Source organism: Lissotriton vulgaris, chromosome 2_1, assembly GCF_964263255.1.
Source record: "Lissotriton vulgaris chromosome 2_1, aLisVul1.2, whole genome shotgun sequence".
NCBI lineage: Eukaryota > Metazoa > Chordata > Amphibia > Caudata > Salamandridae > Lissotriton > Lissotriton vulgaris.
In genome coordinates this window covers 310,941,327-310,967,530 of record NC_141687.1, presented here as the reverse complement: position 1 = coordinate 310,967,530, position 26,204 = coordinate 310,941,327, and the positions used below count along the sequence as shown (strand labels likewise).

The following is a 26,204-nucleotide window of genomic DNA, read 5'->3' as shown; positions in this document are numbered from 1 at the left end:
CATCATGTAAGTCGCGGTTGAAGTTTTAAAGAAAAAAGACCATTCTCAGTGGACCCTGAATAAACCCTGTGATAGACAGAAGGTTGGAGAACCGCCCTACCCGTGGATACCCTAGTACCCATGTTACCTACACCAGAGAAGCCGGGTGCATAGGTGTTAAGTGGTGTCAGAAACCGCTGTCGAACTGTTGGAAATGGCCCTTTTTGAAGGTTATCCCTAAACGTTTTGCTTCTTCCTCCTATTTTTTCCTGACCTGTGTTTGTTGACTATAGGACTCTGGGCACTTTGCCATTGCTGATCAGTGCTGAAGTGCAGATGCTCTCTGTGTAAATTGTTATTGTGATTGGTTATCCATGATTGGCATATTTGATTTACCAGAACGTCCCTAGTAAAGTGCACTAAGTGTGCCAAGGCTAGTAAATGTAATGCTACTAGTGGGTCTGCAGCACTGATTGTGCCACCTACATGAGTAGCCCTGAAAAGATGTCTCAGGCCTGCCACGGCAGTGCCTGTGCACAGTTTGTTAACTGCCATGTCAACTCGGCAAGGGCACCCACTTTTTCCTACATATAGGGCACCCCTATGGTAAGCCCAAGGTACCGCCCTGGGCAGGGCGCTGTGTATGTGAAACGTAAGACATGTACTGGTGTCTGTAACATGTCCTGATAGTGAAAAACTGCCAATTTCGTTTCCTACTATTAAAAGGCGATCTTGCCCTATAGGACAGAATGGGAGGTGCTTTCTGACATTTTACTTGCATATCTTCCATAGAAAAGTGGAGTTTGGTATCCTTGAATTCAGTATTTGATAACACATCTTAATGTAACGATGTTTTTTAAATTGTGTTGGAAAAAACTACTTTTAGAAAGTGGCTATTTTCTTGTTCAACCTTCCTGTGTGCCTCTGCCTGTTTGTGGATTGACTGTCTTGTTTTGAAGTGACAGAGGCTGGGGAGGTGCAGTGGGTCCAGGAGTCTGGATGAGTCAGCACTAGGCTGAATAGGCCTGATCTGTATTTCGAGTAAAGGTAGGAGTAACCCCTGTACCTGAAAAGGCTGTGACTGCCTTCCAAAATGCTGGCTCCAAACCCCCTGTGGTGTGTCTGGAGCCAAGGCTCACACTGACAATAGATGTTGTTGTGCACTTGCAGAGTGCCCCCCCACAACTGGTTTGAACTGGGCTCAGAGGCCCTTGCACAAAGAGAACAAAGACATTTTGGGGTATAAGTATCTGATCCAAAACCCCAGACTTTTAGATCATTCCTGGAATTCAAGAGGAACCTTTGCCAAGGAGAAGAGCTGGAGAGACTGAGGAGTAGTACTGCCCTTGCTATGTGTCTGGGGTTGACCTGCAGTTGCTGTTTCTGCCAAGGAAAGGAGTAGGACTTTGCTGTGTGCTGTGTCCCCTGCTTGAAGGGGCTATCAAAGGGCCTGAAGTGAGCTGGCCTCCTGTTCAGAAGTCTCAGGGACACTGAGACTTCACCCCCAGCTCCCTTGACTCTGCTGTTGTGAGTTCTGACTTGCCTTGAGGTGCCTGTGCCGGTTTTGGGCCTCTGGAGATTGTTGCTGCTGTTTGGGAGCTTGAAGAGAAGAAACTCAAAGAACTATATAAATCGACACATCGCTCTTCTTATGGCTGTTGTTCTGACACATCTTGACGGTGCGAGAATGATTTACCTGCACTGCTGCGCTACTGCGAAAACTGTTGCAGCACCTGTCATAGCAGCAAGAATCAACACGTTGAGGGATCGCGGCTGAAGAGGACCGAAGTAGCACAGCGCACCCTTCCCCAAAGCATCACTGTGGCTCACTGGGTAGAGGAGGCAGACCTGGAAGCAGAGGTCAGCCCGGGACCAGGGTTCAATTCCCTGCTCGGCGGGGTCTTGAGTCCTAAAATGTCCATGGACTCGACAATTCTCGCTCCGGTGCCTACTCGATTCACGGGTTCACACTCTGCGACTCTGGGCAATAGCTTGCTTAATCTCCACAACGGCCCCTCGCAGCGGGATGCCTGGCTTTCACCTTGCGGATACTCTGCCGGGGTTATCTCACAGGGGAATACCAGGACGGGTTCCCTAAGCAAGCGCTTAGAAACCGCTCGGTGATTTGCGCTATATAAATTCCTGTACATTTACATCACCTGCGGACCTGAACCGGCACGAAGAATCGAATAATCACTCCCCATACAGACTGGAATCAACACATTTCGTCCTCTGCATGTCGCAGAACTGTTGCATCACCTCCGCAGGGTCGCAGGAGTGTCGCACCTCTTTGTTTTCCGACGCTGTGGCTGTTTGGCTTGGGGAACTTTGATGCAACTACAGGCACTTTGGTGAAAAGTCACGCATCCATAGTTTTACATGGTACAAGTTCTTGAAACCTTTTGAAAGTCATATTTTTAACTGTGTATGTTGGATTTTTGTTGTTTTGGTCTTGTTTAGTTTAGATAAAGATACTTTATTTTTCTAAACTGGTGTGGTGTCCTTTTGTGGTGTTTTCACTGTGTTACTGTGAGTGTTGGTACAAATACTTTACACATTGCCTTTGGGATAAGCCTGCCTGCTCGTGCCAAGCTACCATGGAGGTGAGCAGGGGTTATCTAAAGTGTGTTTCTCCTTACCATGACTAGAAGCAAGGGTCCCTATTTGGACAAAGGTACCTACCTCTGCCAACTAAAGACCCCCATTTCTAAAATGGAGAGGAGTTGGCCTAAAGGCATGGGCGGTGGACCTCGAACCTTGGGGACTGGGTTTGAGTCTCAGCAATGACGCTGAACATCCAGTGATTCTGGGTAAATCACTTAATCTCCCTGTGCCTAACAAAAATGAATGTGTCCTCACGTAACGCAACTGGTGCTATGTAAAGCGCTCTGATACCTGATTCGGGTCAAGTTCGCGCTATATAAAACTCTGTAAAAAAACAAACATTAGCCCAATGGACCAATTCAGGAAAATTCCGCTGCTGGAGAAGATGAAAGTGTCAGGTGGAATCCGAAGGTCGATTCAATTGGAAGAGTTACTGCGAGCAGAGGGGACAGAGTCTATGTCACTCAGGAGTGACCCTGAGACCTGGAAGACGAATGTCCAACAATGTCGGGACATGCAGGAGAGTTGACGGTGATATTGACTCTTCAGCTGTGAGGACCAAGCCAAGCTGTGGAAGACCAGGAGCCATTCACGGGTTGTCCCACATCAGGTGTCGAGAGTTGAGGGGTAGGTATCTGTCGGTTGTTCCAACAAGCCATGGCAACTGCAAACAACGTAGAAGGTGCAGAAGGTGCAGTGTTGGGACCAGCAAGGTCCAGGGGACTCACCACAAGAAGGGGAGTAAGGGCAGGGCCAGGCAATCGGGGAGCCCAAAAGAAATCCAAGTTGACCCTAAACAGGGCCCACATGGCAGTTTATTGGAGTCACAGGAGGACCTCGAGGAGCACAACAAAAGATGCAGTCTATGGTGCAAACAATGTGGTGTGGACAAAGATTCTAGTCACTGGAGATGCTTGAGGGTGGGGCTACTTGGAGCCCAAAGAACTTGTTTGAAGAAAGCCAACAAGCCTTTGCAATAACAAGTCGACGTGATGCACAGGGGTTCATTTCTTGCAGCTCCAATGAGGGATACTGGTCTTAAAGTTTGTTAGAAGACAGGGCAGGCTTTGAGGGTTGAGAGGAACCACCATCTGTGTTGCTGAGCCTTTTGGAGTCCATGGGATCCCAAAATCAGCAGACCGGTCAGCTTAGTTGGGGTGCCTGAAGATGCAGGGAAGTGACTCCTTCACTTCAAGGAAGATTCCTTCAGGTGTCTTGGATGCCCCAGGCCTTGGAAGGTTCCTGTATTGCGCACAGGCACAGACGATGCAGCAGAAGAGCAGGGAGACAAAGTCGAGCCCAAACGAAGTCCAGAATGCCCAGACGGTAGAAGTTGAAGTGGTGTCTGAATTGAATAGTGTCCCACGACGAATCTAGGGACCTACACCCAGGTAAGACCTTAGGTACCCTAAGGAAAGGTTTGGGACGATTCATGGTTCCCTCCCAGGGGAGAGATTGGACAGGAGGGAGGATATTCCCTTGTCCTTTGTCCAGTTTCGTGCCAGAGCGGGAGCAAATGGCTAATTGAGCTGGTTGTAACTTGGAACTGGACTATGCATGGAGGGCACCAAATGTGCATCTCGTGCACACTGAGTGGCACTGGCAAGTGCACCCACCAGGCCCCAATACAATAAACCTGTCTGGAAGGTGATCACACCTCCCTGTGACAGGAAACCTATTGTTCTGTCTTCCCCTGCTCAAGCATGGCTCAACAGCAGGAGGACAGAATCGTGTCTCTGGTCGGCAGCAGCCATGTTGTGTTGTCCGGTCTCGAAGACTGATACCAGGATCACTGAGAGCCAAACGGAGCACCTTTACAGTGCTTTGAATCATACTTCCCACACCATTTATGGTGTGGGACGTATGATTCCAACATCTTTGATACCAAACATGATAGGATTCTTTGCAGCCAATTTCGAGATGGTCATCGCGTAATTATGCAGTGCCCCTCTATATGGTATTTGGTTTTCTCACTTACAACCGGGGAGATGGACTCCGTAGGCTGTTGGGGTGTCCTGCTCATGCAGAGGAACCCTCACACTTAGAACCAAGCACCCTGCCTTCAGGATTGCAAAGGCCTGCTACAGGTGTGACTTATAATTTTTTAAGTGCAATGACCCTAGATATAGGAAACCTATATCTTTCGTAGGTAATGCTTGCACCGGCTTACTCAGGCTGCAATTGTAGGCCTGTAGTTACAGTTTGAATTGTCTCCCATGGGTGGCATAATACATGCTTCAGCCAATGAGGGACCTATGGGGTACCTATGCCCTGGATACCTTAGTACCAAATACTAGGGATTGATAAGGGTACCTCAGTATCCAATCTGGGATGTACCTGATTACTGAACATAACAATTTAGGAGAGAAAGCAGAAAGAATGGGGTTCTGATTAGCTGGATCCCAGTCAGATTAGTCAAAACCAGCTTAGCACCAGGGAAAAAGTGGAGGTAACCATAAAAGCAGATCATACTTTCCTACAATGGGCAGAACAAAGGTGCTCCTGTGCATAGTGTTTTTACACATGCAATTAACCTCCTCCTCTAAGTATTTGGAACTAAATGAAGAAGATTCCTACTGTGAAACAAAAAAGCTACGCTCCTATTACTACACAGGGCGAGCGTTGCAAGAAAATATGTGCCACACACGTTCTGTTGCTCCATTTCACCCACTCTATGCTCCTGATGCTTGGGTATGTCTGCACATTTTTCAAAGACATCACTTCCGGCTACTGGAAGAACACAGAAGGGCAATGCAGCCTATTTGAAACACTGGTGCTTTCCACCTCTGCCTCCACCTAGCTGGCTCTTGACAGACGCATCCGGTCAGAAAATTATTAGCACATATACCTACAGGGCCATCCTCTCTGTTCACAAAGGCTGCAGCCTGCATATGTAACTTAAGCCCCTCCTTCCTCTGAAATAGTTGTTTTCTCTCTTGCTCTTTTGTCAGTTTATTAAGGAAATGGTGCTGAAATTGCACCATTTACCACAGTTTCTATAACATTTCGCCAGGGGAGAATACCACCCCTCTTTAGACAGTTGTGTTCATTAGAGCAAATTCATGGTTTGGTCTTACACACCACCACTGTCAAACTTCACCAGCCACCAGTATGTTGTACATTAAGAGCAAATATTTATGCATAAATATGTTGTTCATGGATTTCCCTACAACTTTTTAGGATGCAATTCTGTAAATTCCAACATTCATACAGAAAGATGTTATGGTCAGATTGCTGAGATTTCAGTCCATCGCATCATAAATATATACAATATATTTTTTTTAATTAACTCACTCCATTCAAGATGTGCACAAGAGTGGCACGTGAAAATGGTGTTGTTTTCCATGTTTTAAACATTAGTTCCATTAAAATATAAAGATTTGTCATTTTTCATAGCACTTTGCTGCAGAACATTAAAGAAATTAAGAAGCCATCTGGGGAGTCAGGTAGTTCCTTTTCTCTGTCTTGGAAACTGGCCAGTAGGCAGTGGCTTTCAGAGCTGGCTACACTACACTTTCTGCCAAGAAAGCAGCTAGATTAGCTCCAAATGAAAGCACAAGGAAAGATTTTCATGTATGAACTGTTGGCAGGGTACCTTTTTTTATAGGGAAATGTTCATGTATCAAGTAGGGGTTTTACAGCTAAAGTTTGCTAGGTAGATATAAACGGCTGAAAATTGTAGCCTTCTATCATTCATGTTTGATCATAAACATTGGAGCATTCGCTCTTAATAACATCCCAGCATTTATTATTTTAAAATCTTCGGGGCATATTAGCAAGGGCAGTATCGCCGCTTTAGCTGCACTTTTTGCCACTAAAGTGGCGATAATCTAATCACCCTATCAGCAAGCTGTCGCTAACAACTGTTAGCAACAGCTCTAAGGCGAAGGCGATCGTTTTGGGTGCTGCTTTGCATGTCAGCGTGTCAGCAATTTTTATCGCTAATGACATGCAAAGGAGGCGTTCCCAACTCGAAAGCGACTGAAAGCAGTTGCAAACACACCTTCCGCCTATTACCAAGGCCCGTGTAGCGTTAAAAAAACTGCAGGATTACCGCGTTTATCGCTGGATTTTAACACCTGCTACAATTCTGACTTAGCCATAGTTTCCTATGGGAGGTGGATTCTAAGGCTGAATCCTCACTTGCCTATTAGCGACCTTTTCCTTAGCGATGGGAATTCATCGCTGAAATTCCCGCGTTATTGCTGGAGAATCGCCGCCATTGCTGGTTTATTATCGCCTTAGAGATAAACGTTGATAATAACCCGTTATCTCCGCAATGTAAACTAGCGCTAGTCGGTGATAAAAAATACGGTGCTACGATCGCTTTACGATAATCATCGCAAGTCCTTGCTAATATGGCCCTTCATACTTTAATATTGTTTGTTCAAGTACTGAATGAGCAATTATATGAGTGCTCAAATAATAAATATTTGAGTAATCCAAACTTCAGAATAACAGTTATGACTAAATCACACTACAGTTACCACAATGTACTGTGGGACGACTTCTTCAATATATGAAAGTTTGACCCACACCTATGTTTTCGAATATGGCATTGCTGCTTGAGGCTTGCCTTTTTTGCCCAGAGGACCACGCTGCTTTTTGAGGCCTGTTATTTTTCAGAGGACTGCCCTGCTGCTTAAGGCTTAAGCTGTTCCCCAGATGACTGCCCTGCTGCTTGAGGCCTGCCCTGCTCTCTGCGAGGAAGAACAGACCTACTCCCTTCATCCCAGGCTACCTAAGTGACTAAAAGGTTCAGTTGGCGAACCTCCTGTTTTTAGATCCAGGAGAACTACAAGCTCCTGAGACCTCCTTACACCCACCCAGCTGAACTGCTGCAACTGGACCTGCATTACCCCTGTTGGTCTCTAGTAAAGGGACTTCCTGGTCTTGAAGAGGTGCTTCCCCATGACCTGGACCCTTGGCTGGCATCAGGGTGCACTCCTCTACAAGAAAAGGAGATATCCCGAAGTTCTGGACTCTTCGTGCCAGGCTTTGAGAAGGTAACGTTTTCAGCTGGATTATCCCAGTTCTTGTATCCGATCTGCACTCCATTGTAGTGGGACTGAACATGTGATTTTTCCCAAATCTAGCATTACCAGAGTAGCACTTTGTGATTTTGGGTGCTATACTTACCTAAAACCTTTAAATATTGCTTCCTTTTATTTATAAAAAATCTACTCTATTTATTTTTAATTGGTTTTTTATTTTTTTGTGTTGTGTTTTCAATTTATTACTGTTTGTGTGCTGCAAACATTGTATCTATGTTAAGCCTGACTGCTTTTGTGCCAAACTACTAGAGGTTTATAAGCACGGGTTAATGTAATGGAATCAGAAAATGAAATTTGCACAGCAAGTAGTACATTTAAATGGTATACACATCAAAATACTTCATAGGAAATACTGTTGTCAAAGGGTCAGTGTCATAAACTAGTTATTGTCTCTTCCCTACTGCTCAGCTGGAATGTGTGATGACTTCATAGAATGTTTGGGTGCCTGTGTGTGTGTGTGTGTGGAGCGTCAGTTGGTGAACGTAGGATGAGCAGCAGGCAGGCTGCTCCTGGTGGTGCTATGCTTCATCTACTCTTTACCTTCTACTCACCTATCCTGGATCTAAGCTACAATAAAGATATCCTGCTTATACACCCGGCCTGTGGATCTTCTGTTTACAACAATTTGGTGACGATCTTGAAGAACCTACGCGTGGAGTAAGGAAGGCCCTGTACAAAGGAACTAAGGAACCAAGAGACTGAAACTCTAAGGAAAAAGAACGTTATGGTAGCCAAGACATTGAAACTTTGAAGAAATCCCCTAGTCAGTCCCACCAGTGTCCTTTATCATCTGGACAGCCTACAGCCTGGGCGTTTCACCTTTCTATCAGTATACATGCAGTTACTGTCAAACCTGTGGTCATCCAGATGCCTTATAACTATGGGCGTTTGAGCTTTTACTGCCCTGGGAAAGGACTCTGTGGAACTCCAAAACAGTGTACATCTCGTTATTAACCACAATTGGAGAAGAAAACTGGCAGCATCATAGTCAATAACACTGGCAACAGGAGAAAATTGCCAGCTTCATTTTGACAACAACCATCACCATTTGCCTGCGTGGGACATCAGTGCTGACATCTGTCAATGTCAGTGTGAGCTCCACATCAACAGAGTCTGGTATGTGAGCAAGCGGTTTATAGAAAGGCAGGCAGTGTTTAAAATGCTTCATTGTCCGTGTCTGACAGCGTACTTAAGCGACTGTAACATGCTCTGGCGCAAACCTAAACGACAATCTTGTGAGTCAGTTTACTTGGAATGAACTGTTTTCTGCGGGCTATTCTCTTTGTGTGTGCGCAACTTGTGCCATCCTCCGGTTCAAAAGGATTTAGCTTGCAAGAGCTCTATTAGGATAACAAAGACTGGCAGTGTTTTAAGTGCTTTATTGACTGTGTTGGAGAGCGTAATTAAGTGACTACTATCCATTGAAGCTGCTGGTGTACCCTAACTGGTTCAGCTGAAGAGGACTCATTTCTCTTTGTTGTGAACCACGATGTCTGAGGTAAAGCAGTTTACGTCTATTATGGTCTGGGGCCCTTTGAGCCTTTCTGCCAGCAGTGTCAGTTGATCCATTTTGTTTCTCAAACAAGGGTAGAGCGAGCGCAGCCTTACCTGTCATCGGTTTCGGGTGCCATGCCTGTGACAATTGATACCACGCGGAGAGGCACTGGAATCTTATGCTGATGGGAGAAGCTCTGCTGCCTGGACATGCCTGTAGCCACCCGGTACAGCATGAACTACATGACGATATCTTCTTTGTCCCTTGAGTTACCTCAGCCAGTTAGTATCCGCAACTACAAGACCTTCTTCTTTGTCTTTTGAGTCAGCATTTGGGTTGCGTATTGGAAACAGCACCAGCCACGTTTTCCGATGCTCACTTTATATGGGGAACTTAAAGGTATTGTTTCTGACTCGTAGTCTATGGATTGATACAACAATGCCATCTAGTGGTTATCTGACGCCACTGCCCCTGTACAAAAGACCACTCGATTGTGACTTGAGGAACTGTCAGTTTCCTCTCTTCACCACATGGCCAATAGCTGAGCATATGAAGTTTGCTGCTTAAATAGCTGGAGGACTGATTGGTGACATCTCCACTGATCTTCTTAACAAGGACTTCACGTCTGGCTGAAGATCTCGGGTGAGAAACCGCTCACTGGAGCTCGAGACTTTCTATTCATTATATTGCTGGCCATTATAATGCATCTCTCGTTTTAGTGTCTGTACCCTTAAGGAAGGAGTTTGTGTATCGAGTCCATATCAGTTGTAGGGCAGCCCTTCAAGTTTATACTGCCCTGTGTACCCATCTTTGGGGAGGTCATGGGGGTGGTGTACCCTGTCCTGTGGAAGTTTGGTGGGTGGTTGCTGTTTCTCTTTTGTACCAATTTTTACACAGTTTATGGATGTGGCGTAACTTGTTGTGGTGTCCTGGTGAGTTTGTAGGTGCAGTCAGTAACTTCATTTATGGTCTTATTAGCAAGAACCTTGTTAAAATGATCGCTGTTTTAGCGGCAGGAAACTGCTGCTAAAACGGTGATAATGGGCTTGCTATTATGCGTTATAGAATTCCAATAGAAGACCAGGTTAGATGTCTTGCACATCTAACCTGTTTTGTTGCGTAGTGTTGTGTTCTGAAGGAACCCACAGCTGGGCACGTGGAGTACTATCTGATGCCATCCAAAGTTACAGGACCTGAGGAGCATCTCTTGGGGATCAGGACTCACTCCAGCAGCGGCGAGCAGTAGTGCTCCGGCAGGTCTAGTTTAGTCTGGGCAGGTGCGGGACAGGTCACTAGAGCTTAGTATGTCTCTGTAGCTCAAGACAGGATACCAGGCAGCGAGCAGAGCACTTTGAGTTACCCTGGTGGGTTTGGGCTTAAGGAGCAGGTCCAGGTTACCTTCCTCGAGTAGCAGGGCAGCAGGACAGTCCTTCTTGTAGTAGGGCAGCAGGGCAGCAGGGCAGCAGGGCAGCAGGGCAGCAGGGCTGTCCTTTCAGCAGCATGGCAGCACAACATTCCATCTTCTGAGTCTACTACAGGTCCAGAAGTAGGTCTAAGGATATATTTATAGTTTGTGCTAGCATCAAAATGGGAGAAGCTTTTGGCATTTTGCTCCCATAGAGGTGTTTGGAATTTCCTGCTTCCCTACCCTGGCCCAGCTCTGTCTGCAGTCACAATAGACTAGTGTGAAACTGTTTGTGTGTGAGCTTAGGAAGTGTCTTCAAAGTGAAAGTCTGACATGTGACCCCCTGCCTCATCAAGTCAGGATGGCCCTTCCTGCCAACACCCAAGCCCTTTTTTGTGATACTGCCTGTGAGGGATCCACAAAGGCCATCTGCTAACTACTTCCGGGCAAGCAGGCTGCTGCACCAAATGGTTAGCACAAGAAAATGTCAACTTTCTAAAAGTGGCATTTCCACAATTGTGACTTAAAATCCCACTGTACCATTAAAGAGGGTTTAAAATTATAATTTCGCACCAAACATGACTTTCCTACCCACTCCCACACAAATGTAATGTAATGGTGATACTTGTAAAGCGCACTGTTACCCCATCTCGGGGTGTCCTGGCGCTGAAGACCGCTGGGGAACCCGTCCTGGCTTTCCCTGTGAGATGGTCCCTTCTGGGTATCTCCAAGGTGAAACCAGGCATCCCCGGCGTCTGTGGGGGGCCGTTGTAGAGATGAGGCAAGCTTAATGCCCAGAGTTGCCGAGTGTGATCCCTGGTTAGAGTAGGCACCGAGGCGAGAATTATCAAGTCTGTTCACCATGGTACACGACCCTGCCGCGCCGGGAATTGAACCCTGGTCCCAGGCCGTTCTCAGCTTACGGGTCTGCCTCCTCTAACCAGTTAGCCACACCACTCCACTTATTAAATGTAATAAGGTAACCTAATGCTATTATTTGGGAGAGGTAGGCCTTGCATTAGAGGTACACATTTGAGAGCTTTTAACTACCAGAACATGTAAAATATAATAGTACATGTCCAGCATTTTAAATACAACATATCCTGCCCTATGGGCTGTATAGGGAGCTAACCTAGGGGTGACCTATACTTATTAAAGAGGAAGGTTTGGACCTGGCAAAAGGTTTATCCTACCAGGTTGAAATGACATTTTAAAAATACACACACAGGCTGCTATGGCAGGCCTGTTACATGTTTTTAAAAGGCTACTTGATTGGGTGACACAATAAGTGCTGCAAGCCCACAAGTAGCGTTTTATTTTCTAGCCCTTAGTACATGAAGGACCACTTTACTAATGACATACAAGTAAATTAAATGTTTCAATTGGGTGTAAGTCAAATGTACTATGTTTAACCCTTTGTATGCTCATGACGAGCTGAGCTCGTCATGGCATACAATGCTCGGGTGCTCATGACGAGCTCAGCTCGTAATGAGCCCCGCCCTTGGGGGGAGCGCTGGCGCTCCCCCCAAGGGTGCCCGATCTACTTAGTTTCTACGGGGAAGGCAGGGGAAGACCTTTCCCTGCCACCCCCCGCCCGCGTCATCAATGACGTCATTGCAAAATTGAGGTGCGACCAGGTTGCGTTTTGTGCCGTTTTCTGTTGCAGGAACTACGCTGACCCACGCAAGTGAGGTACCATTTTTCTCAGAAGACTTTGGGAAACGCGGGGTGGGTGGAAATGTGTTGATCCATGCAGATTCCAGAACTTTCCACCACAGAAATGTGAGAAAAATGCGTTTTTTTGTCAATTTTTTGGGTTTGCAAGGGATTCTGGGTAACAAAAGGGAGGCAGTCAGGTCACCCCATCCTTTTTTCCCCTGGGTGTCTAGTTTTTAAAAATGTATAGCTTTTCTAGGTTTCCCTAGGTGCCGGCAGAGCTAGGGTTCAAAAACTACAGGTAGGCACTTTGCCAGAAAAGGGTCATTTTTCACTGCGATATTGAGGTGAGACCATGTTGCGTTTTGTGCCGTTTTCTGTCGCAGGAACTAGGCCGAACCACACAAGTAAGGTACCATTTTTCTCAGAAGACTTTGGGAAACGTGGGGTGGGTGGAAATTTGTTGATCCACACAGATTCCACCACAGAAATGTGAGGAAAATGCGTTTTCTTTGTCAATTTTTAGGTTTGCAAAGGATTCTGTTTAACAGAACCTGGTGGGAGGCAGTCAAGTCACCCCATCCTAGATTTCCCAGGGTGTCTACTTTTCAAAAATGTATAGGTTTGCTAGGTTTCCCTAGGTGCCGGCTGAGCTAGGGTACAAAAACTACAGCTAGGCACTATGCCAAAAAAGGGTAATTTTTCACTGCGAAAATTGAGGTGTGACCACGTTGTGTTTTGCGCCGTTTCCTGTCGCAGGCACAAAGCGGACCCACACAAGTGAGGTACTATTTTTATCGGGAGACTTAGGGTAATTCAGATTTGTAAATCAACTGTTATTACCTATTGAGAAATTATGCATTTCTCCCTTCCAAATGAAAGACATTGTGAAAAATGACCTATAATTCTCATGCTAGTATGAGTATTCCCAATTTGAAAATGTGCCAACATGTACTGTGTCTAAACTCTATCATTTGTAACCATTTCAGGAATACATAGGTGTCTTTCGTACCGATTTTTCCATGTATACATTTTAAAAGAATAATTGCTCTAAACCCGGTACGTAACAAAATACCATTGCAAGTTGCTGCGCAGTTTTTGGCTCTGGGTTCGTCAGGTTCTTGGTGAACCTACAAGTCCTATATATCCCCACAATCAGAAAGGACCAGCAAATGTAACCGTATATTGCTTTGAAACAGCTGTCATAATTATAAGAAGTTACAGGTGAAAACGTTGACACAAAAGGCTGTTTTAGACAAATGACCCCTTTCTGAATTCAGAATTTTGTCTACTTTTTAAAAGTATATAGCTTTCCAGGATCCATTATTGCTTTCATACTAATTTTTACCATTAACTGGAAGGAGGTTGGAAGCACTAAAAATAGCAAAAATAGGCTATGTCCCAGAAAACTGCCAAAACTGTGTCAAAAATGTTGGTTCTCTGACAAAAGACTGTCATTCCCTAAAAGCTGGGAAAATGGTGATTTCAACCCCACAAACCCATTTTTGATAATATTTGCAGGGAAAAAACCAGAGGCTTTCATTCGCAACCCGTTTTTTCCATTTTTTGGAAAAAAGAAAAAATGTTACTGTATTTTGATTCATTTCTTGGAGCCCTCCAAGGGAATCCACAAACCCTGGGTACCTTTAGAATCCCCATGATGTTGGAAGAAAAGGACGCAAAATTGGCGTGGATACCTTAAGTGGTCAAAAAGTTACAGGGGCCCTTGCGCGCACTGCCCCAAATAGCCAAAAAAAGGCTTAGCACAGGAGGGAAAAAGGCCTATCAGCGAAGGGGTTAAAGGAGAGAGTCCTTTAGCACCAGGTAGCATGGGTAAAGTGAACAGAGCTTTAAAAGCCAACTAATACGTGTTCAGAAAACAGGAGGGTTGAAGGCAAAACATTTTGGGGTGATCCTGCAGAGAGGGTCAGTTCCTACATTTGCTATGAATGTAGCCATCAATTTCACACACTCTGTTATGTTATACTTGCCTCTGCTGTGGCTTAGGTATCCAGTAGTTATGCATTTAATAAGGCCAAGATTATGAATCAATCTGTAAACAGATGCAGATGCACGAAGCTGGTATCTGAGGCTTGGTACACACTCATAAAGGAATTGCTATTCACATGGATCATTTGTTCGTCAAGTCCTACTATGTGTCATTGCCCCTTTTAAACATTTACGTTACATAGGTCTGAAAAGTATTCTAATACTCTCTAACTGGATATCTGAAAAAAGAAACTAAAAATAGTACCTGGCCACCTTGGGATCTTGCTTGGCCAATAGTAGAAGATTCTCCGTGTTGATGAAGAAAGCCCAGCAGGGAAAGCAAATAAGAATTAACATGAGCAGTGAGCGCTGCAGGATGACTCCAATTTGCTGCATGTTTCTACAACCGAAAGTCTGAAAAGAAAATAGGAGACGTGATGAAGACTGTTGGCTTATTAGGTAATCTTTAAACATTATCATGCCAAATCAAATTTTACTTTTATTATAAATACACCAGATTTGTTTTATATCCATACATTCATGAAATTCACTTCAATGCCTCTTCTGGGGTAGTTAGCGCTATATAAATGCAACTTCAGTTTCATTCAATAATATGAATTTTGATCAGGAGTCTGGGTTGGTTTGAAATATGTTAAGAGCTATGATGCACCCTTCTTGGCTGCTAAATATAACTTTTTTCTGGATCTCTAATATTGCATTACCTTTATGCTTTCAGTTTAACAGATGCTAGGGGCCTGATTACGGGCTGCACAGTACTGGCAAGGCGGTAAAGACACATGCAAAATGTACATTACTACACAGGAACACTGCAACAGGAGTGTACAATTACAAGTTGAACCCCACATGAATACTGATCATAAAACCACACTGAGGGGCATATTAGCAAGGGCGATATCGCCCCTTTAGTGGGACTTTTTCCTGCGAAAGCGGCTATATTTTTATCTCCCTATCAGCAAGCAGTCGCTAACAGCAGTTAGCAACAACTTGTACGCGATAGCTACAGGTATGGGGCCCGCTTTGCATGTCAGCATATTTATCGCTAATGACATGCAAGGTGGGCGTACCCAACCTGTTAGCGACTGAATGCTTGAACATCCCTCAATGTCAAGCGTTACAAGCAGTTGCCTCCCTATTACAAAGGTATCCCAAATAACAGGACTGATATCTTCATACAACAATGTTTGGAGATTGTCCTCCTTAGCAACTTTTTTGATTATGATGGCTCCTTGTTCAAGCAGATTAAAGGGACAAGTATGGGGGCATCTTGTGCCCCCAGTGTAGCGAATGCATATATGGGGAAGCGGGAATTGAAGAACATATACAATGAAATCGCCCCGTTTTTTGAAAATGTTTTTTCGTGGCGTAGGATAATAGATGATATTTTTTTTTGTGTGGAGAGGCGAAGTGACACACTTGGAAGACTTCATTTTATGGTTAAACTCGACTGATCCAAAGTTGAGATTCACTTCGAATTATAACACTGAGAAAGTTGAGTTTCTTGATATAGAAATCAATGGTAGGAGTGGTGTTTTAGAAGTAAGCCTCTTTAGGAAATTAACTGCTAAAAGCACCATCCTACAATTTGGAAGCTTCCATCCACACTGCCAGAAAAACTCAATTCCTTTCGGAGAATTTCTTAGGATACGCTGCAATTGCACCAAATTGTCTGATTAACAACTACATGGGGAGGCCCTAAAAGAAAGATTGAAAAAACGTGGCTACCCTCATCGTCTGATACGTCAGGCATTTAAGAGAGCAACATATTATGACCGTGACTCTCTTCTGAGTGGTACCAAACATAAACCATCAGAAAGAATTTCCTGTGTCATCAATCATTCATCTCTTAATTATAAGATTAAAAACATCATAAATAAGAATTCGAGAATTCTGGATAATGATGAAGATGATACACAACTTCTAAAGCCAATGATAGCGTACAGGCGCAACAAAAATCTAAGAGATCGTTTGGTACACACTAGAAATCAAACGAAACCAGGGGGAGTCCAGATATCTCTTACTGGCCTTCCGATGATATAAGGCAATCGCAGATGTGGGGCATGCCACGCATGCTATGCTGCGATGACAACAGATGTTATCAACTACAATAATATGAGAGTAAACCTCAAATCCTTTACTAGTTGTAGAAGGAGTCATGTTATTTACATGATTTTTTGTCCATGTGGTCTCGCATACATTGGTGAGAACGGACGGGAATTTCGGACAAGGTTCAGTGAGCATAAATCTGCGGTAAGAACGAAAAAAACAGCAGCACCTATGGTACAACACTGTCTTGATAATGGCCACAGTGAATCAGAATTGAAGTGGTGCATTCTGGAAAAAGTCCAACACAAAATGAGGCAATTAACAGAAAATGCCCGGAAAAAACGTGAGAGCTTCTGGACCTTCCATTTAAACACTGTCCGGAAAGGGTTAAATGAAAATATAGCATGGTATGTCTCCAAAAAAACATGATGAAATTAGATTGGCTTCCCTTGTCCTATGTCTACTTATAGATAGTTTTGTCTCAGTACCTTATAGTATACACAATAGTGTACTTAGAATGAACACTTATTACAAAAATCTGGCTGCGACCTATTTACTGTTCTGTTTTGTAAAATATTACATCCATGTGCAGTGGTTTTATATTATTTCAAACAATTTTTAACAAATGTTGTTTGGAATGTATATTGATTAGGTTTTCTACATGATTGATCGTTATGTCTGGTTTTACAGCCCCAGGCGATCTTTCTTTGGACACTACAAAATGACAGATGCATTCGGGGTCGTAATATCTTCTTCTTTCTGTCTGAATGTCAGACTTGTTTTGGAAGCAATGTCGCATATAATGCAAACGGCATTGTGGGCCATAAATAGTTTAATATTACTGTTATGATTACATTAGAGATCTTGTCGTAAAATGACGAATGCCTAAAAGTGATATAATTAATGCCAAACGTCTTAGTGCAAAACAGCGTAGCTTCCAAATTATTTACTAATATGAACACGATTTGTAGATTAGGGAGTATTTAGTGTATGAACATCAAGAGTACAAAACATAAGTATTCATCAATCGTATTGTTAAGAGGGATTGTGACCCTCTTTAAAATGGCGCTGATATTAGACACTATCACATCGGCTCTTTGTTATTAACACACTTCCGGGTCATGTGAACTTTTGATTTTGCGCCAGTAGAGGCCATTAAAAAGTGACTCATTGTCAATCCAAAACACTACAGCGGTTTTGCGGTGTGTCGGGCATGGTGACCGAGTGAGAGGATTTGTGAAATAAGAAACAAACGGTGAGTGAAACTACGGGGGGTCCATGCGGCTTAAAGATCAAGTAGGCGATAGGATAGGACTCCCAAATTAGTAATACAAGTTTCTAAATCTATCGCTTGATGTATGGGCGGGATCTCTGAGAGTGCACATTACAAACTTGTTGGTTCGTATGATCTTATAGTAGCTATGAGACCCATATCAACAAATACGTCAAACCTTTAGGGAATTTTAATCTTTAGACCAGCCCTTGCATTCCTTGGAGGAATATATAATACGGAGAATCATATTTATCTTATTAGAAGTTAATATACATCGCATGTTCAGCCCTCGTATAAAATAAAAATATAATTTTTTTCTATGGCATGGGGCTACGATTTGTGCAATCCTTGAAATTTCGCAACTGGGATTAACAATTAAATTACATTTACCACAGTTGTGTTAGTAGTTGGCCCCTCACTCACATGACCCGGGATACTATTGTAGCCCGTTTAGACCCGGTAAACTTGGATATTTTATATCAGGACAGACTCTAGAGGAAAGGACACAGATTGAGCCTCCCGTTTCACTCAATGAACATTCCTTGTGTTGTATAAAATAAAAATATCATCTTTTTGCTACGGCATGGGGCTACGATTTGTGTAATCCTTGAAATTTCGCAACTGGGATTAATAATTAAATTGCATTTACCACAGTTGTGTTAGTAGTTTGCCCAGTATCTAAATGACCCGTGATACTATTGTAGCCCGTTTAGACCCGGCAAACTTGGATATGTCATATCAGGGCAGACTCTAGAAGAAAGGACACAGATTGAGCCTCCCTTTTCACTTAATAAATATTCCTTGTGTCCTTATCTAGGTCGATTTTTGAACATTGTTACAACGACTCAAAAACAATAATTTGGAGACACAAGCCAACGAAGATGTCTCTGTAAAATTGAAAGGTTAGTTGGAAAAAATTAATACCTCTTTGTTATTTTTGGGTTGAGTACAACAGAATTTATTAAACGAAAAGGCTCAAAAATATATATTTCTTACAGTAAACTTTAACTGAGACTCGCTCCGCTGAATATTTAAACAAGAAAGAAGGCAACGTATACTCCAACTTAACTTTGCACTTGGGTAAGGTAATTGATTCATCACTCGGCTATATTAATATGAATACAAAATCAATTTGTAGATAGTAAGGCCTATTTATGCTGTCATCTCTCTAGGAATATCTCTGAAGGGTCTATCAGCCCAGTCAACGCAATCTAATGATAAATGCACTGAGAGCACTCAGAGGGTAGGAATGTCTTATCGCTTTCTGGGTGATAATTTGACTCTAGGCTTAATATCTAAAGGGCTTTCTTTTGAAAACTACTAAAAGTATGCTGACTCTAGTGATTGTTTTTTAATTAATGAGCAAGCTAGGTAATATTTCGGTATATGATCATGATATCAGAGCAAATACATCTCAATGTTCCCTTTTTGAATTATATTCTTCTCATCTCCGGGTGTTTGTTGCACGCTGGTGTGAGGTGTGTCTTCCAGGAAAACAAGAAATATTTGTATAGTTAAAAGTGTATTTGATTTGGTTATTATCCTTTGGAGTAATTTAATTGATACGGGTACATGATGTTGTATTTGTAATTTCAGATACCCTGTATCCACACTATAAGGAGGCAAACTTTTATCTGTTGGTCCTGAGGAAGGTGGTACAAGTCCACCGAAACGCGCGTCGACCTGGCGTGAAGAGTCACTTATATTATCTGTGCTACCTCAACTGCAGAAAAAAGAGATTGTCCTGGTTATTGAGTGAAGTGTTTGCAGATTAATGTATGAGTAGTGTATGTTTGTTGATAGGTGTGTGGTTTTCAGGGTATTGTCTATTTGCGCATTTTGATCTACAAAATATGTATACAATGAGTATTTTAGAAAAAAGTTTTTTTTTTTAAATCAATGTAATGGAAAAGAACAATTTAGTGTTGTTGAAAATGAATAAGAAAAAGTAATTTTTATATATATGTAAAAAAATGAATAAAAATACTAAACATATCTTGAAATAAGTGTAAATGTATTGATCCGAAGGAAAAATTCTTTGAAATTATTGGAGTAATACCAATTGAGAACTTATGTTGAGGCCACTAGGGAATGTCTTGTATTGTTATTCAGGTTAAGTCCCCATTAGCGATAATGCCTGAATATCGCTGGATTTCCAGCAATATTCACGACTTTCGCCGCTATCGCCGGATATTTTATCGCTTTGGAGATAAACGTTGCTAATAGCATGTTATCTCTGCGATAATATCCGGCGATAGCTGGCGATAAAAAATCATGTGGTAAGCACATTTAGCAATAATTATGTAAATGTGTGTAAATGTGTAGGCATTTATATAGCGCACTGCTACCCGTGGGCGTCCTGGCGCTTAGACCGCTGCGAAACCCTTCCTGGCTTCCCTGAGAGATGGTCCCTTACTGGGAATCTCCAGGGTGAGACCAGGCATCCCCGGCGGTCTGGTGGGGCCGTTAGTGAAGATGAGGCAAGCTAATGCCCAGAGTTGCCGAGTGTGATCGCTGATCAGAGTGGGCACCGAGGCGAGAGAATTATCGAGTCCGCTGACCCTGGTCCCGAAACCTGCCGCGCCGGGAATCGAACCCTGGTCCCGGGCCGTCCTCTGCTCTCGGGTCTGCCGCCTCTAACCAGTGAGCCACACTACTTCACTTATCGCTATTTGTTGCTAATATAACCCTGAATTCCCAACTTACAGGGTTTAACGCATACATTTACTGCCTATTCTGACCTAATAGTAAATGTATGCAGCACCCTTTGAGTGGGGTTGGGCACAGAGAGGGGATGTGGGGTGAGTAGGAGAAAAAGGGGTAACTAAACTGGGGCCAGGGTGTAGCATTGTATACTCTGCCATGCCAGAAATACAGGAAAAGAAGCTTGGCTACACCTGCAGCAAAAGCCTCATACAATTTTTTCGGATGGAATTACTACCTGGTAAAACCGGTTTCAGTGTTCCAACATCTGGGCAATACTAGCTGACTACAAATCAGGAGTGGAATTGCATAAATTCTACTTTGCCTGACTCTTAATAATGGCCTAAGTGAAAAATCAGGTTTCTGGAATGGATTGGGTACTTTCATCAAAGTGCACAAGAGTAGGACTTTTAATCAATACTTTAATTGTTTTGTATTATTTTGACCAAAGAATTGGGGATCACCAATCTGGCTTTAGAGCAGGGCATAGCACCGAAACAGCCATGACTCACATTATCGACGATGCGTTACAAATACTCGACCAGAATAGATCATGCTTACTCATCTTGCTAGAACTCTCCTCTGCCTTCGATACGGTCAAACATGAGAAACTGATTGAACTGCTGAACCTCAGAATGGGTCTATCAGGCTCAGTGATCAATTGGTTTACCTCCTTTCTTCAAAACCGGACCCAAAAATTCAAGGTCAATAACTCCTTCTCCAAACCTGTACCAGTAACTCTTGGAGTCCCTCAAGGGTCCAAACTATCCCCTGCACTATTCAATCTTTTCATGGAACCTCTTACTGTCTCGCTGCAAGCATCCAACATCCAATTTCACATGTACGTAGATGATACACAACTCTATCTGAAGATTCATACTCTTGAAGATGTCAGACTATTCAATTAAACGCTGTTGAACACCCAAACATGACTAGCTGAGAACCATCTCAGGCTTAATGCACTCAAAACTGAATTCCTACTTATAGCTTCATCCTCCAAAATTACCCTCCTCCAGGATTGGTTCAAACACCTCAGGGAATTCAACGTGCAACCAACAATCATTGACTCAGCTAAATATCTGGGTATAACCCTTGATGGCAACCTCAACATGCATAAACACATTGCCAATGCAACAAAAGGAGCAAATTTCCAGATTAATATTCTAAGGAAACTTAAACCCTTCCTACCAAAAAACGACTTCAAGACGGCAGTTCAAGCTCTAGTTATCCCCACGATCGAATTCGGAAGTGTCTCTCTGTGCGGTCTCCCCAAAGCTACAACAGCACCACTAAGAGCACCCATCAACGCAGCAGCCAGGCACATCACGGGCTCAAAAAAAAGGTCTCCCCTGACCTAAACGCATTGAACTGGCTACCATGGGAAGCCAGAATTCACCTAAAATAGCATGCTTGACCCACAAAGCCATTCACCATAAAGCACCCAGCTATCTCTCTCGGAAACTGTCTATCTCTGGAGGCAAGTGATCCACAAGAAGTGCAGAAAGCCTATTACTGAAACCACACAGATTTAATAAGGCGAAAACGTACAAACGCTCCTTCTCAGGGATGGCTCCTAGGATTTGGAACGCACTACCCCCAGAAACCAGACTTACCACATCTACTGCACTGTTCAAAAAGGAAGTAAAGGCGATTCTCATGGAAAAATTCACATGAGCTTCACTGAAAGACATGACTTATATAGATGCAAACAGACAATATACATGACACTTAGGCTCTCTCGGCCCACACCTTTCTCTGTATCCTATTTGGCGCAACGTAGGATTCAGTTTTGATCTACCTCTCTCGTTTGTTATATTTATGCACACTATGTACACACATATTTGTATTTGGTATTGTGTTGTATAACTCCCACTGCTCGATATATATGGGTATTTGTATTGTGGTGTATAATTTTCACTGTTGGTAAAGCGCTCTGATATCTGCAAGGGACTGGTTCGCGCTCTAGAAAACTTTCAAAATAAATAAATAAATAAATAAAGAATAGAAAAAAAGAAGAAAAAAAAAGCAATAGTAGGTGTTATCTGTTGGATACTGGTGTGAACCGACCTATGTGTTAAAAGGTTATTTCACAAATTATCAATTCCTAGTGGATCGCAATTCGACTTACCTCATGAATATTAATTAAGTAGTTTGCATATTGCAACCCACTAGGAATCACAACCTTCACAGAGATGTTGGCCTGCCGAGGTCATCAGTCCCCATGTCTTTCCACAATATTCTTTTGATTCATTTCAGCTGTTAGAGGATGCGCAGCTGCTCGTGTTAACTTGTTTAGCTCATTCGTAGCACTTTTGCTGGCCTCACAGAGAAGACATTTTTGAGCCTCGCAGAAAATAAACACTTTGGGGCATATTCTCAAGGACTTGTCTCCGAGTTATCAGCACTTTATCGCAGCCAAAGTGTCAATAAATGTATCGCCCTATTCACTATCTGGTGCTAACAGCCGATATCATCAGTTTTCCTGCGATAGCATCCGCAAAAAACATTGCCACAGATGGCACCCGCAACTAATGCTAATGAGATGCAGAATAGGCGTTCTCGTGCAAAAAGCTGTGACAACACCACTTCGCAACATTCTCAACGACCAGCCAGATCGGCAATAAGATCACAAAACATGCAATAAGGAGTGTTAGCAGCAGGGATTTAACACCTGCTCTCACCTGGTGTAATATTGGAGGACAACCTGCACCATAAAAGTGAGCCCAGCCCAGAGCCACGCCTGAAGAACAACAGATGCCATGGAGCTACTGATACAGCTCAGAGCCCTAAAAGGGCCACAACACCCACCGCCACCATCCCCAGGCCCACCACCCAGGCCTCCCGTCCCTCTCCTCACTACCACAGAGGCAGCGCAGACAAAAAGACAGCGGAACTTCAGAAAATGCACCAGCCTCACAGACTTAACACCAGAGGATGTCATTGACCACTACAGGCTCAAAAGAACAGCCAACCTCTGCATCCTGAACCATCATTGCTGACGGTACCAACACAGCGGACAACCAACATCCCACCGCAGAAAAAGCTGCTGACTGTGCTGCACCTGTTGACCTCTGGTACCTTCCAACCAACAACCACCAGAGTCGGAGGAGTCTCACAACTAGCCATATCTAAGTCTATCACAACTGTCTTGAATGCCATCATCAACTTGGTACCCCAGCACCTTCACTTCCCACACATGGTGCAGGAACAGCTGGAGGCCAAGCAAGGCTTCTACTCCACAGCTGGCTTCCAGCACGTGTTGGGAGCAATTGACTGCACACATGTCCTACTTGCCCTCTGCCAACACTGCACACAATTACCCTAACAGAAAGCACACACATTACATCAATGTGCAGGCAATAGTGGACCACCGGGGACCTTGCACCAATGTCATCGCCAACTACCCAGGCAGTGTGCATGATTCCTACATCTTCCAACAGTACATCATCAACCAGCGTTTTGAGGTTGGCACCTACGGAAATGCATTGCTCGTTGGTAAGTACCAAATGAACACACCACACACCTCAATTCCACAATCATGAAACTCACAACTCTAGGAATGCACATGTTACAAACTCACATACAACATGCCAAATAACATGTCCACCTACCAGACATGATAGCACAACTTACTACGGTAACCTGGGCTAGCCAGGGACATAAGCCATCAACAGCATGGCACCTCAACCACACAATAGCAGATTGTGCGGAGAGGTGGGAACGAGGCATGTGCGAAGGAGGCAAGTGAGCATAAATGAGAATGTACACAATGCCAAGTGTGGCGTGGATGTGCTGGCCAGACTGCAGTATGCAGACCACAAACATATCCATGTCGACATACACTCCTGGTGTTTGGAGTGTAGTGGACAGTGAACGCAACCATGTTACCTCAGCCAGTGGGGAAGTTCACGGAAATGTAGCTTGTTACGTCCTCCCTGTAAGCATGAGTGGAGTGGGCTGGCTCGGAGTACGCCAGGCTAGCGTAGGGATGTAAATAAAAAGCACTTAGCTCTGGGCGTGATTTCCTTCCGGCATGGCCAACGTGTCTGCCAGGGTGGCGAATCTCACACCCCGCCATGAGGCCGACACCATGAGCGTTGTTGCCTGTGATCCTGTATGCCTGCTGCACCCCAGGCCGCTGGTCCCTGTCTTGCCCACCCCTGCGCACCCAGGCCGCACTGTTCACCTGCCGACACAGGGGTGTGTCAAAGATGGCCCAACATGTGCCGGTCCAAGCCCAAGGCCCACGACCTTGGTGGCTCCTCAGACCTTCTCTGGCATCCGTGACACTGGCCCCCAGCACTCCTTTCTCGTTGACGTACTCCACTGCCGCCTCCGGCCTACACTGATGTCAAGTAGGTCGCACATTTGGAACTGAGTCTTGATTTCTTTATGGCAGAGTTCATATCATTGTACGCAAGGAGAGGTATAAGAGGTGTAAGAGGAAGACGCGGTTCAGTCCAGAGGAAAAAAGGATCATCGTTATGGAGGTGACGGAACACTACCAACAACTGCTCTGGTGCCACTAACTCTGTGCATTGCAAGCCAACATGGCTTTGTGCCTCTGCTGACCACTGCTTCCGGCCTACACTGCGGTCGAGTAGGTCACACATTTGAAATTGAGCATTGATTTATTTATGGGAGAGTTTATATCATTTTACAGGCCTTATCACAGACTGCATCACCTTTCAGCTCTGGTGCCAATAACTCTGTGCCCCGAAATTCATGGACACTCTCTAGTTGCATTTTGGTGGCGTATAAGTATATGGCCTGGGGGTTGTCTTCATCATCATGTAGCTGATACTGACTTGGTGTTAAGAATGAGTCTGTAGCATTCATCTCCTCCATATTGTCTGTTTCTGCTTGGTTCTCCCCTTTGCATCATGCCCTGGAAGAACACTTTCCACTGTCCCCTGAACCACACAGTGACATTCACCTTGATCATCGACAAGGACCCGCTCAGCTCTCGGGGCCCTACCTCAGAGCACCACATTTCACCGTCCCCGTGGAGGTGTGCCTGTGCCAGCCGCAGTGCATTCGGGGCCACTAACTCTGTGCAGCTCAAGACATGGACCCTTGCTGTTTGAACTTTGAACTTCTAATTGTCTGATCACAGTTGTAGTTGTTGCCAGCACCAACCATTCCCTGAGGGCTGGCTTACACTCACCCCACACCCATCCAGCACAGGGGTCACTGGAGATGTGACCCTGGTAATAAAAGTGGCCGAGCGCACGTGCCAGTAGCTAATTCCACAAACTATCTAAGTGTGTCTGTGTGGTCATTATGTATGCATGAGGGCCCGGGACCCTACCAAATTACATTTTGCTGTGTAAAGCGGACGCACCCATGTCACCTCAGGCAGTGGGGAAGATCTGGGACATGTAGCTGTGTTGCACCCCCCTGTAAGCGTAAGTAGAGTGGGCTGGCATACAACAGTCCAGCGTAGGGGTGTGGTTAATCAACCCGGGGCCCTGGGCGTGGTTAAGTTTTGGCATTGCCAAGGAAGTAACTAATGTGTGTGTCTCAGTTGTAGTGTCGGCGCAACCCATCTGGCGATGGACAATGTTGCAATGTAGCATGCCCCCAGAGTGCAGGCTCGGCCAAAGAGGTAAATGAAGGAGCGCAAGCCCGCTCGGGGTCCGGGATCATACATGACAACTGTTGTGTGTGTCACTATTACCGCAGCATAAACCAAAGGTCTACCCTCAGCTGTATCACTAGTTCAGCCAGCCATGAACTCTAGTCCGCCCTTACCTTACCATAGGCCTACACACAAGTGGCCCCCCACCTTAAACGCACAACACCACAGTGTTGTTATCAGGCTTGTGGACATACGCAGTCAGGCATGACAATGGTGTGCCGTAGGAGTGCAAGTGATGCAACCGCACTGCCCACACTAGTAAATAGGCTCGGGGGAGGGAGGGGCAGCAGTGGGGCTCCGTAATGTGAGAAGTTGGCCTGGTATATAATGCTCACTAATTC

At 44.4% G+C, this 26,204-nt stretch overlaps 1 protein-coding gene across 1 annotated transcript in view; it reads right to left on the bottom strand.

Annotated features, from left to right (window-relative positions):
- LOC147730244 (multidrug and toxin extrusion protein 2-like) overlaps nt 1–26,204 on the bottom strand; it is a 1,772,530-nt gene that overhangs the window by 1,324,923 nt on the left and 421,403 nt on the right. The window contains exon 4 of the mRNA XM_086958534.1: nt 14,448–14,596. Coding sequence (XP_086814660.1) covers nt 14,448–14,596 — 149 coding nt within the window. The remainder of the gene's footprint in view (nt 1–14,447; nt 14,597–26,204) is intronic.